The sequence below is a fragment of the Hemibagrus wyckioides genome, linkage group LG27, assembly GCF_019097595.1.
Source record: "Hemibagrus wyckioides isolate EC202008001 linkage group LG27, SWU_Hwy_1.0, whole genome shotgun sequence".
Lineage (NCBI taxonomy): Eukaryota > Metazoa > Chordata > Actinopteri > Siluriformes > Bagridae > Hemibagrus > Hemibagrus wyckioides.
In genome coordinates this window covers 19,313,050-19,327,434 of record NC_080736.1, presented here as the reverse complement: position 1 = coordinate 19,327,434, position 14,385 = coordinate 19,313,050, and the positions used below count along the sequence as shown (strand labels likewise).

The window sequence follows — 14,385 nt, the reverse complement described above, 5'->3', positions numbered from 1 at the left end:
AAAACACCAGACGATTCATTGCTTCTCTGTCTCTCTCTCTCTCTCTCACACACACACACACACACACACACACTTAAAAAAGGTTCTAAACTGCTCCTTTCATTGGTGCTGCGGTGATAAATAGCTATTCTCTTGGCATTGTAGTTGTGTATTTATGATGAAACAGGCAGTTCAGTGACTTGGCCTTCTCTAATCATCTAATCACCATTACTGACAGTTACACTACTGGACCTATAGTAAAAGAACCGGAAGAAACTGTTAGAAGCTTAGACTACTGGCTCTTCGTAGTTATTCATGTACGGACCACTAGAGGGCGCGTCAAGACATAATTGTGTTTGGCCGAGTGTAAAATGTGTAATTGCAGGTTTGTAACAGCAGAGGGCAGCAAACACCAGACGATTCATTGCTTCTTTCTTTCTTTCGTTCTCTCTCTCTCTCTCACTCACTCACTCACACACACACACACTTAAAAAAGGTTCTAAACTGCTCCTTTCATTGTTGCTGATTTTTCTGATTTTTCTGTCATTTAAATTGGGTTTTATCATTGAATTTGTAATTTATTGACGGTCCCTAAGTGACATGCCGCTGAATGTCTGTGGAATATCCAACCGAAAACTTCACCTCGGTATCGGGAACACTGAAGTTAGTTTGATTTTGGATATTCGACAGACATTCAGCGATGTGACACTTAGGGACCGTCAATAAATTACAAATTCAATGATAAAACCCAGGAGCCCCCCCCAATAATTTACATACCACGTGACCCAGTAGCTCCCAACCTAAGCAAAATAAGACACACATAATTTAGATTAATATTTGTATGGAAACAATAATATTTTGTCAATAGATTCCACTCCATGTGACCCAGTGGCTCCAAACCTAAGCTGAACTGGATCTCCTAGCGCTAAAAACTGTATATAAATTTTAACTGGGTTATGTAAAGTGATAATAGGCCTATTCTATTTCCACTTGGAGGTAAAAAAAAAAAAAAAGTGGTTGAGCGTAGTTGTGGTCCATGATAATGGGTCAGCTATGATAATGATCAATATTTAACCCACCAGATACCGAGCCACTATTAATCAGAGTGTAAATTTTCATGACCCGGACCACCGGATCCGCGAACATAACAGCAGTCAGCACTTCACTAGACTCTAGAATAAATGAGCAATAAGACAAAATATATTAAAATAATATTAATTAGATTAAAAAGTGGTTTGTATTATTTGTCTTTTGTACTAAAACAATTCTTCTTAGGTTCGTTGTCACTGGGTCACGTGGCATGGAAACTATAGGGAAAAAAACTCCTGAGTTTTGTTTTATTCAAATGTTAATTTATTGACGGTCCCTAAGTGTCACGTCGCTGAATGTCTGGTGAATATCTAACCTGAAACTTCGGTGTTCCCGGTGGCGAGTCACGATTTACAATCAGCGATGAGTAATCTCAGAGCATCACGGATAGTTTTATCCTCAGTGGACTTCTGGTTGGAAAATGTTCTCATGATGGTTCTGTGAACTATATCGTTTATCAATTTCCCCAATAAATCGCACAACCTCTTCCGTAAACACTGCGACGTCATACGATCCATTCCGCGTCATCTAGAGTTTCCTAAAGCGCGGCCCCCGATTGGTCCGTCCAAGTGAACCGAAGCTTCCTGTATCAGTCTGTGCTTATATCTAGACACGATGAAGATGGGTGCATGGTTCGATTTTCCATTTTCGTTTCCTTTCTTTTTTCCATGTAGTCGGTGTTAAAAACGGCGGTAGGTGAGTTCATTGTAAACCAATAGAAATAAGATTGTTTCTGTCGTAACTGATGGTATCCGTGGTGAAAAAAGGAGGTTTATAATGTCTGTAGGTTTATTCCTACTACTTGATTCAGTGTCACATTTCCGCTATTTACTGTGTACGATAGTAGCAGACCTCCTGTATGTTACCATTTGTTATTAAAATATGTCATTAACAATAAACAAATGAAGTTATCTGTTTAAATGGAGGTCAATTTCATCACTAAACGATATCGATGTTCTCGTCCCTGTTTTTTGGGGGGTTTGGTATTAGGTTGATCTTCGATGAGGAATAATGACGGACATCTTGTGGTTATTTATTTAGATTTTTTTGCAAATGTATTTAAACCCTTGTATGTTTCTGTTCTTGATGAATTAAACGCTCTGTTCCGTTTATCACCAGTTGTTACCGAGCTGTTTCTAATACTGCGGTTTATCCAGCCGCTCTTTCTGAAAGCACGGTTAAACTAGCTGCACGTATATTTCAGTGGCGCGGCTTTTAGACACGTAGCGGTAATAGCGCTGAAAGGAAAGCCAGCGTTCGCGAGCTCCTACACCACAGAACCAGAACTTCATACAAAACCATCATTTACAATAAAAGATAAAGAATATTCAATATCACCGTATATCTCAGTCTAATTTACACTAATTTACATTTATGTGTCTAATTTACACAGGAATCAGTTTTTAATCCATTATAAAAATAAACAATTCAGATTGTTAGTTGATCAAATCCACTTAGATCACTTCATAACGATCTACTCTATGTTCAAGATAAAGAACTGTTAGTTGATGAAGTTAACTCACATCACTTTATAATCACCTACTCCATGTTCCCAATAAAGATCAAGCAATTTTACTGTGGATTTAAAAAAAAACTTCATCAAATTCGCCATATCTGTCAATATAATTGTGTCATGAGGCACTTTTTAATCCATTCATCGTGTTTTTCTTTTTCTTGGAAATTTCTTAACCCATGTAACCTGCACTAGCGTCCTCTCAGCATCTCAGTCGAGACAGTTAGCCTAAGAGACTAATTATTTTATGGCTTTTTATGGTTAATGCTGTTCAGGAAACCTGTCATCATTCAATCAAATGTATAAAAAGAACAGAGAGAAATCCCTCAGTAACTTTTACCTCAGACTTCCCCTGAGGAGGATATATGAGGATTTTGTTTATATATTTTATCACCTGCTGCGTGCTCCAAGGTAAACTGTACAGTTTGAGTTATATTCAGTGATGACGCTGATGTTCATGATATCATTAGCTTAAAAAGTCTTTTGTCAGGAGATTGTTTTTGTAATACATAAACAAACAGGGAAAATAAGAGCTAGTTTAAGTGTTTCAGGAAGAGGATCGGTCTTCACCCATCATTTGAAGACTCAGCTGTTCGGACATCTATGGGAAGTTCTTTCCATTGTAGTTCAATGTACTAATTTTCATGAATCTACATGACAACAATAAGACATGAAACTCATATGACAGCATGACATAAACAACCGGATGTAAAATTATAAGTAAAATTCCTACACACTGTACACACATTATGCAGAAGCACAGTATAGGTGGACATCACAGAGTGAAGAGAAGCTGAAGAGATATGATGCTTATGTAGGCCTGTAAGCTGTGTATAAAAAAAGAACCATTCTTGTGGCTGGTAATAACTAAAACAAGTGAGGAAAACACCAGATATATAGTATTCAGTGTATAAAGATAGTGAATGGCAGTTGAGAAGAGATGTGGTGAAACTAGGGCCTGATACATGATAGTACATGAAGTAAAAAGTCAGTTCTATGGTAAAGTTAAGTAAGTTAAGGTAAACTGACAGAAAAGAGCAGGCCGAGGTAAATGAGAGAGCAATAGCATTTATAAGAAGAGCAAATAAGTTAAAAAAAAAAAGAAAAAAAAAGTAACAAGTAAAACTAAGTCAATGAAAGTAAGAAAATAAAGACAGCATATAGAGGTAGATAGAGGGGGACTCTGAGTTCCGACAACCACCTCGGTGCCTGAAGAGAACAGAGTCTTGATGTATACCTCCCTCTTACCCTGAGAGATGGTGGGACCAGTGGAGCAGTGCTAGTAGATCAGAGGGAGCGAGGTGCAGAGTGAGGAGTAATAAGAGCCTTGGGGTAAGAGCTGATCCATTCTTGGATTTATAGGCAAGCGTCAGTGTTTTAAATCTGATGCAGCTACTGGAAGCCATCATTTTTAGAGGATGAATTGAGTTCAGAGGTAGACCTGCCAGTAGAGAGCTGCAGAAGTCCAGTATCTAAATGACCAGAGACTGAACAAGCACCTGAGCAGTCTGTGTGGATAAAAATGGCAGAATACTTCTGATATTGTACAGAAGAAACCGACATGAGCGTGTCACAATAGCAACATGTGCTAGCTATGGTGTTGTTAGCTGGTTGCTATGCTAACCAAGTTGGTTGCCAGGGTGTTGGTAGGTGTTTCTCATGATGTTCCAACATTAATTCCAATCTTTCCCAAAAGCATAGGATCACTATTTGTATAGTATATAACTAGCCTGTCTCATACTCTGTATATTGTGGTCTTTATTTAATTTTTCTCTATAACACTGTTTGTAAATTAAATGTATTGTGTAGTTATTTTATGTCTGTACTTTTGAGGGTCACCAGCAGCCGGCACAAAATTTATAAAAACATACTTAGCCTATAAATCTGATAATTCCTGTATAATTTCCTGGATCTAAGAAGAACACTATGCTGTCTCTGTCAAGGGAAAATACTTAAGTTATAGAAACGTGTTTCTAAAGCACAAAATAACGGATGCTTGTGTAAGAAAGGGCGTTCATCACACTGTTCTCGTTCAGTGAAAAGGAAGAGACTAAATCTAAATTCGGGAGGTGTCATGACAATGCGCTTCTCAACTTCCTTGTCTTTACTGTTAGTCATAAAGAAGCTCATAACTGCTTACGAGTGCAGTATGAGTGAAGGAGGAACAGGCTGATTAAGACCGTTAATATTCATTATAAGAGTAAGATCGATTCATTTTGTATTTATGAGGATATTTTTGGTGTAAATTCTACACGTGGTGGATCTTCGAGTGTCAGCTGTCTGAAGGCTGATGTTTTCCAGAATGTTGAGAAATATTACAGTAGCAGCGATCCTCATGTTACTGACAGGTAAACTTTTCCCATATTTCATCTCTCTCTCCTGTTTTACTGTGCTGTTGTGCTTCTACTGCAATAATTCAGAAAAAGTTCTCCACATGTCTGTGTGTTTGGAAATATTTTATAAATTTGACACGATTTGGGTGTAGAGAAGAACATTTGTGGTATTTTGTCGTAAAACACTAAAGTTATGGATTTTGTTATGAATCTTTTATATAATACATTAATGTCCTGCACCTTTCTTTTTTGTGTGAGTGAATTTGTATTCTAGGTTTTATAAACCAGATTGAAGTTTATGAGTGCTTTCAAACTTAGATCTGGTTTTCACATGTCCTCTGCTCCCTCCCTATGTGTGACTGAGAAGAACAGCAGCAGATAACACTGTGGTTATGGTCTTGCTGTTCAGTGCACAAGTTATTACTTCATGTTCTTAACTCATTTTAACTCATTGTGCTCCTGGTGTGTGTCTGTGTGTGTGTGTCTGTGTGTGTTTGTGTGTGTGTCTTTGTGTATGTGTGTGTTATAGGAGTTGAGACTCAGCACAGTGTAACTCTCTCCTCTCAGAGTCTATGTGTTGTTACTGGATCTACAGTAAAAATCCCCTGTAGATTTACAAAACCATATTACTCCACAGTCACAGAGAGAGAGTGGTATCGAGTCCAGAGCTCTGAAGGAGAACCACGAGACCTGAACAATGATCCAGAATACTCAGGACGAGTGTCTGTAAGCACCTGGTGGTCTGACTGTGAGCTGACAGTGAGGAATGTGAGAGTGAGTGACTCTGGAGTTTATAACTTTAGATTTAAAACACAGAGCAGTGACTGGATATCAGCATCATCTGGAGTACAACTGACTGTTACGGGTAACACACACACACACACTTTATTGTGTAATATACAGTGTGTATTTACAGTGAGATGGTACATAATTGTGTGTAGACTTGCAGCTGAAGGTGGATCCTAACACTGTGGGACAGAGAGAAGTGAAAGTGACCTGTAGCTCCACCTGCAGAATCAACACACACTATTTCTACTGGTACAGGAATGGCCATTACATCAAATACACAAATGATGCCTCCATTGTTCTTGACTCCACCAGTCAATATGTTGAAGGCAGCTACTCCTGTGAGGTGTATGAGACTGAACACCGCTCTCCTCCAGTGTGTAAGTGTCAAATCTGTCCCTCAGCATCCAACTGAAACCAGTAGCTCATATTACAGTTATTAAAACATCATGATTTACTTATAGTATTGTTTCTGATAATGGAGACTGAATTTTATTGTTTTTTTAATGATTAACAGTGATGTGATGGTGTGTATCATTTTATACTTTAATTAATGATTTAGCAAATAATTGAACTTGTTAATAATGATGTAGAATTTGTAATTTACACTGAACTGTCCTCATTCTCCACCAGTATATGTAATGGTAAAGTCTCCGATCTCCGAGTGAGAAAAACTGCAAACTTAATACTTCCACAGTTCATTCACTATTCGACAAGTTCAACGTTTATTTATTAATTCTGCATGGCATGTTACCTCCACAGCCTCCAGCAATTAAATCCTAAATGTTGTGAAGACACTGCATTAAGATTACAGTAACAGGATCAGTAGCTTAACACAGAAAATTCATAATCTTGAACAGAAGACAATTTCCTTTAAACAATGAGGAGACTTTATTATACTATTCTAATAAACTAAACTATCAAACCAATAAACACGTTTTTAGCAATGAATGATATATCTCAAACCATGAACTGAATGAACCATCAACTTATCAATTTAATCTTCTGTTAGTTCTTTAGTAGGGCTTTAAACTTTGTGTTTAAGTTCACCAGTTCAGAGAATCTAGAGGTCCTGTACTTGTCTTTACTGGTCTCTGTGGATGGGGAAATCCCTCATTACATCATTTGACTGGTGGGTTTCCAGTTGATTTTATTTGTTTGTGGTCTGGAAGGCTTTTCAGTAGAGTTGACTACTCTCAGTTCCCTGACTTGATTAGTTGACTCGACTCGACTCCTAGATGCATTGGTGTCATATGGATTTAACCCTTTCTGGCTTGTCCAACCCCAAAATGTTTTCCCCTGTTAAACATTGTCATAGGGCAGGGTGTAAGCCATATTCTCCACTTATTACAACAATTAGCATATTAGTCTCTGAGTTACGTTCTTTCACACTTTTTATGAAGTAAAGTTCGAAATCTTTTACATCTTATAACATAGATATAATATAATGAAATGCTTTTATCCTGCAGGAAATCATTCAGTGAACACAAACATACCAAATAAGACCTATAGTGGATGTTAATACACTGAAAACATGACAACCATGACCACAACACATGCTAAATAAACAGTAGCAGCAAATCCTAGCTATGAGCATGATGGGTACAAAATAAAGCAGAATAATGGATGTAATTAGGTGATTGTTGTAGTTAATGTATCTTTTTTATTGTCAGTTTTCTGCCTCACAGAAGTTTTATTATTTTCATTGACACACAGAATAAACACGTCTGAGCTGATAAATGTTTATAAAACACAATATTTGCAGTTCTAACTTCTTCCTTCCTGTGTGTACCTCTCTGTGTGTTTCAGGTGTACTGGGTATAGAGTGTTGGGGTGTGACTTATACTCCTAAACATGTGTGTGCTCTGAAAAACACATCGATTGATCTTTCCTGCTCTTATAAATATCCTGCAGGCCTCACAGTGATAAAATCAGTATGGTTCATTAAATGGCAGGGTGGTGCTGACCCTGAGGATGTGAGAAAGGATGAGGAGTATCAAGGTCGAGTGCAGTACACACAGAGCTCCCAGAATGACTGTAGTCTGAGAATCACTAACCTGAGAGAGAGAGACGCTCGAACATACAGGTTCAGATTCTACACTGATCCTACAGGAAAATACACCGGAGAACCTGGAGTCACTCTGTCTGTCACAGGTAATGTCACACTATTATACATTTATTTAACTACATTTATACAGATGAAGGAAATGAAAGTAATTCTGAACCTAATTTAATATTTGCAGATCTGAAGGTTACAGTATCAGACTCGGGTAGTGGACAAATCAAGCTGAACTGTAACACCACCTGCTCTCTGTCTAACAACCCCACTTACATCTGGTACAAGAACGGACAGCGTGTGTCTGAGTGTAAATCTGCCTCCTGCTCTGTAGCTGCAGTCGGTGGTGTGGTCAGTTACAGCTGTGCTGTTGAAGGTCATGACAGTCTCCTCTCTCCTCCAGTGTGTGAGTGTGGATTTTACTCTCCTCAATCAGAGTCCATCTACATGTCTATCAAACACTGATCCTGAACACACAGCAGCTGATTCAGGTGTTTTATTTCTAATCAGATTCCCCTACAAACACCAGAGCAGTGGTTCTTCCCTCTGGAGACACAGTGGAGGGAGATTCAGTGACTCTGAGCTGTAGCAGTGATGCAAACCCTCCTGTTCTCACCTACTCCTGGTTTAAGCAGAGTGCAGCTGCAGACACACTGCTGACAACAGGCCAGAATTACAGCATCAGCAACATCAGCTCCCAGGACAGTGGACTGTACTACTGCACTGCTCACCACCAGCTGGGAAACCACACCTCTACACCAACACACCTGGATGTGTTTGGTAAGTGCACCATAAAACATTTACATAGCTGTATAAAGTAATAACAAAAATAAAGCCTAATATTGCTTATGATTTTTTGTGAAGGGTCAGAAGGGTCAGTGTTAATGTTCATCATGGTGGGACTGTTTATCTTCTTGGCATTAACACTCATCCCAGGAGCTCTGTGGATGTGGTATGTAAAATGTGAACATAATGAATGTGTTTGAAACCTGATTTACAATTAAACATTAAGTTACAATTATCATGAACACATGCTTCCTGTTTCTCAGGAAGAGGAAGAGGAAGAGGAGCTCAGCTAATGACCACAGCAGCACTGGTGAGAGTGGACAGGTGAGTGTGGGTGAAAGGAGGAGGGACTGTTTGATCATGTGACGTGTTCAGATATAAACTTTATCCTCTGCTCGTTTTCAGCCTGAGTCTGATGCTGTATATGAAAATATCTCAGCCTCAGACCACAGCAGAAGAGTCGCCTCAGATGATCAGAATGATGTTCACTATGCCAGTGTTGTTATTAAACGTTCCCACACACAGGAAGTGTCTCTGTCCCCCAGACTTCCTCCAGACACCACAGAGGAAGAGGATGTTCAGTACGCTGCTGTGAACGTTAGCAGGAGCACTGCTGCCATCCAGTGAGCAAATCATCATCATTACAACACTAACTGTGCTGCTCAGTCAACATCATTAAGTTCTTTAAGTAACTGATTATAAATTTAACACTTTACACTATTCCTAAATCACCTCCTTTCGTTCCACAGGCTTGTGACAGATGAAGAGGCTGATGATTCATCTCAGATCTACAGCAAGGTCCAGAAAATCCCCAGACAAAGCAAAAGCTGAGAGAGATGTGATCGTTCTGTTCTGTATCCAAACTGAACAGGAGAAGAGGGGCAGCTTTAGCATTTCATCAGAGTAGCAGTATTGATGCTTCAGTAGTGTATTGTACTGCTCACATAGTACTGTATGCTGTTTTACCTTAATGTTTGAGATTTAAAAAGAAGAATTCAGATTTAGTTTTCATTTTATTTTTACGTCAGTACGCCCATAATCATTTTTATTTTAATGCTAAACAACACACTGTTTTTAAATTTAGTGCTTTATATATGCTTTCATTAAATGTTCCAATTTTTGGTATAAATATAAAACCTTTTTATTTGTGAATTATTGTTACTTTATTTATCACTCAATCTTTATAAACTTGCTAGTGATATATGTAACTAAAAACATCTATCAAAATAATCCATATTTCCTGTTAGATTGAATTTGACTTGCTGCTTAGCCAGTTATGTTAGCTTAGAGGATGTACTAGAATGAATATTGATTGTTTTTGCTAAACTGATTGAGGTAAATTGTAAATAAATGCTTCCTTTTTGAATGTTCATTGTTAATTCAGGCCTTATAACTGGGCACTTAGTCAAGCACAACATGCTAGCATCCAGTTTTATGGAGGTACTCTTCCACATTATCTCCTGTCTTGAGTTCTGAAAAGGGATCCTGACTGGCAAGGGCACTAGGTTTATATCCGAGACTATGTAAATTTTTCTGGCATCCCAGACGTCATTAAAAAACAGAAGGGACTTTCTACCAGCAAAAATAAAACTGAGTATGTTCTTGAGCTGGGAGCAAAACTCCACACACAAAGTAACAACTTGCACTGAGTGAAAAAAAGTACTTGTTTTACTACCCATGTCAAGCTCTAAATGACTTCACATGATATCACAGCGAGTTGGAGAAGTTGACTATTATGTCAGATGAATGGATAGACACTATGCACTTCAAACATACCACCTCAGTCTCCTGAACCCATGAAGGGAGGTGAACTGATGTGGCTCTGATGATGGTGGATCCAAAAAGATAGGAGCTGGGACCATGGGTAAGTCCACAAAGCATGGCCCAGTTTACCCTGGTCTCCTTTAGAGACCACATCTCACTGTCCCAGAGAACACAAGATGGCAGGCTGCAAGGGGGATTTTTTGTTATTTCACCTCTACCAGGTCATTTAGACCTCATAGAACACCACACTGAAACTTCTCCAGATGTGGTTGTGCAGAGCTGCCCATATCAATGGTTTGACCACAGATAACTGTTTTTCAGAAAAATGGTTAGAAGGCTATGGTCAACATGAGCAGTCTGGGGGTCTTGGTGCCCAAGGCCAAGGGGTCAGGCTGTTTTGGTGTGGCAATACTGTCAATTGGTTAGGTGCAGCTCACTCTTTAATTTGACACTGGACTTAACTTATAGGGATTGTTAGGTTCCGTTGAAAAAGATTTCAATTTTTTACACTTCCTTTCAGGTTGTTCAGAGCCCCAGCAAAGTTTCAGGATCTCATGGACAGAATCCTCTGCTTGCACAACGTATATGCTGCTGTTAACTATTATCACTAACCACAAGACCCTCTTGTCCACCCTCAGGAGTCTTGGAATTTGTGGAACAGCATGGGAATGGTTTGTTTCCTACCTGGATGGTCTATCATATCAGGTAACGTGGAAGGGATTGACATCTGCCCCATGCAGACTCTCTACTAGTGTCCCACAAGGCTCAGTACTTGGTCCTCTCCTTTTCTCCCTCTACACCCACACTCTTGGCAAAGTTATATCTTCACACATCTTTTCATACCACTGCTATGCTGATGACACCCAACTTTTCTTCTCCTTCCCTCCCTCAGATACCACAGCTTCTGCCCGGGTCTCAGCATGTCTGGCGGACATTTCATCTTGGATGACAGCTCATCAGCTGAAACTTAATCCCAGCAAAACTGAACAGCTGGTCATCCCAGGTGATTCATCCCTAGCCCAGGATCTTGCATTATCTCTGAACAACTCAATGACCTCCCCTTCAGCCACTGCTCGCAACCTTGGGGTAACCATGGTCAATCAACTGTCCTTTTCCTCCCATGTTGCCAATGTGACACGCTCATGTCGGTTTCTTCTGTACAACATTAGAAGGATTCGACCAGTCCTATCCACACAGGCTACTCAAGTGTTTGTTCAGTCTCTGGTTATTTCGAGACTGGACTACTGCAACTCTTTACTGGCAGGTCTTCCTCTGAATGCAATTCGTCCACTGCAAATGATCCAAAATGCAGCTGCATGGCTTGTTTTCAACCTGCCTAAGTTCTCCCACACCACACCACTGCTGTATCAGATTCAAAGCACTGATGCTTGCCTACAAAGCCAACAGTGGACCAGCACCATCTTACCTCAAAGATCTTATTACTCCTCGCACTGCACCTCGCTCCCTCCAATCCACTAGCACTGCCCGACTGGTCCCACCATCTCTCAGGGCAAAAGGTAGGTATTCATCTAGACTCTTCTCTGTTTTGGCACCGAGGCACACACATACATCCATAACATGTAACTTTAAACAATGACACACAACACTACACAAATGAACCAGTTGCACATAACAACAGTAAGCATGCCACGAATATGGTGCCATGCTCTCTCTTTTATTGTTTCAAACTTCTTCCAGCGCAGTGTCCATGCAATGTGGATCCTCAACTCAGCGGCCGGGGTAGGGCAAACATCAACCGGATGATTAGGTGTTGCTGTGGGAGAACAAGTACAGCACGATCGAGGAAGAGTGTCTGACCATTATGTGGGCAGTCCTCAGCCTCTAATACTACCTGCTGGGATGCCTTTTACCTTTTCCAATCTTGCTCCACTTCAGTGGCTCAGTTAACATTCCGCCTATATCCTGATACTTTCTCGAACACCCTCACATACCAGGGTTCTACAGTAGGTACATTGCCTAATTAGTAGGGTATGGTGGGTGAAAACAGTTAATCGGAACAATTAATCATCAGTGTTACACCTAGTCAGTTAAACTTAAGAGATATCAATCTGTCCAGTTAGGAAGCATAAGTGATTATGAATCAAGAAGGGCACTGGTGGCTCAGTGGTAGGTTTCTCGCCTATCCTGCGGAAGGCCTGGTTTCGATTCCCAGCCAGTGCCTGACCCTGCCTGAACAACTCAATGATCACTGGATGTAGTGCCGGTCCCAAGCCCGGATAAAATGGGAGGGTTGCGTCAGGAAGGGTAACCGGCGTAAAACCTGTGCCAAGTTGTTGTTGTGCGGACCAGTTGGTCTGCTGTGACGACCCCTCACACACGTAGGGAGCAGCCGAAAGATCAACAGTGACAAGTGATTATGAATCAGTTTCACTTGCTTTGGTGCAAATGAAAGTGACATGCACTGGAGATGCAACTGCAAGACAACCCCCCAAAAGGGAAATATTTTGGAGGTAGTGGCCACAGACAATTGCTCTTTTATAATACTTCCTGATTGCTTTGCCTCTAGTTTTCTGTTTTGTTAGGGTCCTTGTCACTAACTGTAGCATGAGGAAATGTCTGCAACCCAATCAGGTTGTACAGGTAGCCCGGATCCTCCACATTGGCACATCTGTATGTGCCTTCACAAGGCGGTTTGGGGAGTCTCCCAAGACAGTTTCAAGAGCGTTGAGGAGATATCGGTAGATGGGCCGTTAAACAAGGAGAGCTGCACAGGGCCGTAGAAGGGCAACAACCTAGCAGCAGGACCTGCTCCATTGTGCAAGGATGAACAAGAGGAGCACTGCCAGAACCCTACAAAATGATCTCCAGCAAGCTATGAGTGTGCAAGAAGGCCTGAAATTGGAACTATAATAAGATTTCATAGACTCTAATAAAGGGCAATTATTATGCTGCCCCATGTTCACTCTGAATGTTTTGATTATGAGTTTAGGCAAAACTGAACAAAAGGTGTTATGACAAGACAAAATGGCTGTGTGGCAGTTCCAGTTTGATAAGGGCCAAATTGTGATGGCTTGACGACTGGATCAGAGCTCCCAGCTCTTGTGGGGTGTTTCCAGTTTGCAGTGGTCTGTGGCTATCAAAAGTGGTCCAAGGAAGGAACAGTGATTGAACTGGTGACAGGGTCATGGGCAGCTAAATCTCACTGATGCATGTGCGGAGAAAATAGAAGGCTGAAGGCCGGCCCGTGTGGTCTGATCCAACAGACAAGCTACTGTTGCTCAAATTGCTGTAGAAGTTAATACTGGTTCTGATAGAAAAGTGTCAGAATACACAGTGCATTGCAGTTTGTTGCATATAGGTCTGCATAGCCACAGACCAGTCAGGGTGCCCTGTGCACCACCGAAAGCACCAACAATGGGCACATGAGCATCAGAACTGGACCACAGAGCAATGGAAGAAGGTGGCCTGGTCTGATGAACCACATGTTCTTTTACATCACGTGGATGGCCGGGTGTGTGTGCATTGCTTACCTGGGGAACACATGGCACCAGGATGCACTATGGGCAGAAGGCAAGCTGGCGGAGGTAGTGTCATGCTTTGTTCTGCTGTTCCAGCATGTTCTGCTGGGAAACCTTAGGTCCTGCCAGCCATGTGGATGTTACGTTGACACGTACCACCTACCTAAGCATTGTTGCAGACCATTTACACCGTATCATGGAAACAGTATTCCCTGATGGCTGTGGCCTCTTTCAGCAGGATAATGAGCTGTGCCACAAAGCAAAAATGGTTGATGAGCACAACAACGAGTTTGAGGTGTTGACTTGGCCTCAAAAATCCCGAGACCTCAATCCAATTGAGCATATGTGAGATGTGCTGAACAAACAAGTTCGATCCATTGAGGCCCTACCTTGCTTAGAGAACTTAAAGGATCTGCTGCTAACATCTTGGTGCCAGATACCACAGCACACATTTATGGATCTGGTGGGGTCAGTGCCTCGATGGGTGAGGGCTGTTTTGGCAGCAAAAGGGGGACCAACACGATTTTAGGCAGGTGGTTATAATGGTCAGTGTATAATGTGGTTACACAGCATAGGTGCACTTGGCACACTAGGTATATT

The 14,385-nt window shown here is 40.9% G+C and overlaps 1 protein-coding gene across 1 annotated transcript; it reads left to right on the top strand.

Annotated features, from left to right (window-relative positions):
• The first annotated feature begins 1,673 nt into the window (after nucleotides 1–1,673).
• Nucleotides 1,674–8,130, top strand: LOC131347592 (uncharacterized). Its single transcript, XM_058381754.1, has 5 exons — nucleotides 1,674–4,929; nucleotides 5,444–5,779; nucleotides 5,856–6,080; nucleotides 7,510–7,843; nucleotides 8,091–8,130. Exons 1-5 carry the CDS (start codon nucleotides 4,872–4,874, stop codon nucleotides 8,128–8,130), a joined length of 993 nt encoding a protein of 330 aa, XP_058237737.1. The 5' UTR covers nucleotides 1,674–4,871.
• The last annotated feature ends 6,255 nt before the right edge of the window (nucleotides 8,131–14,385 follow it).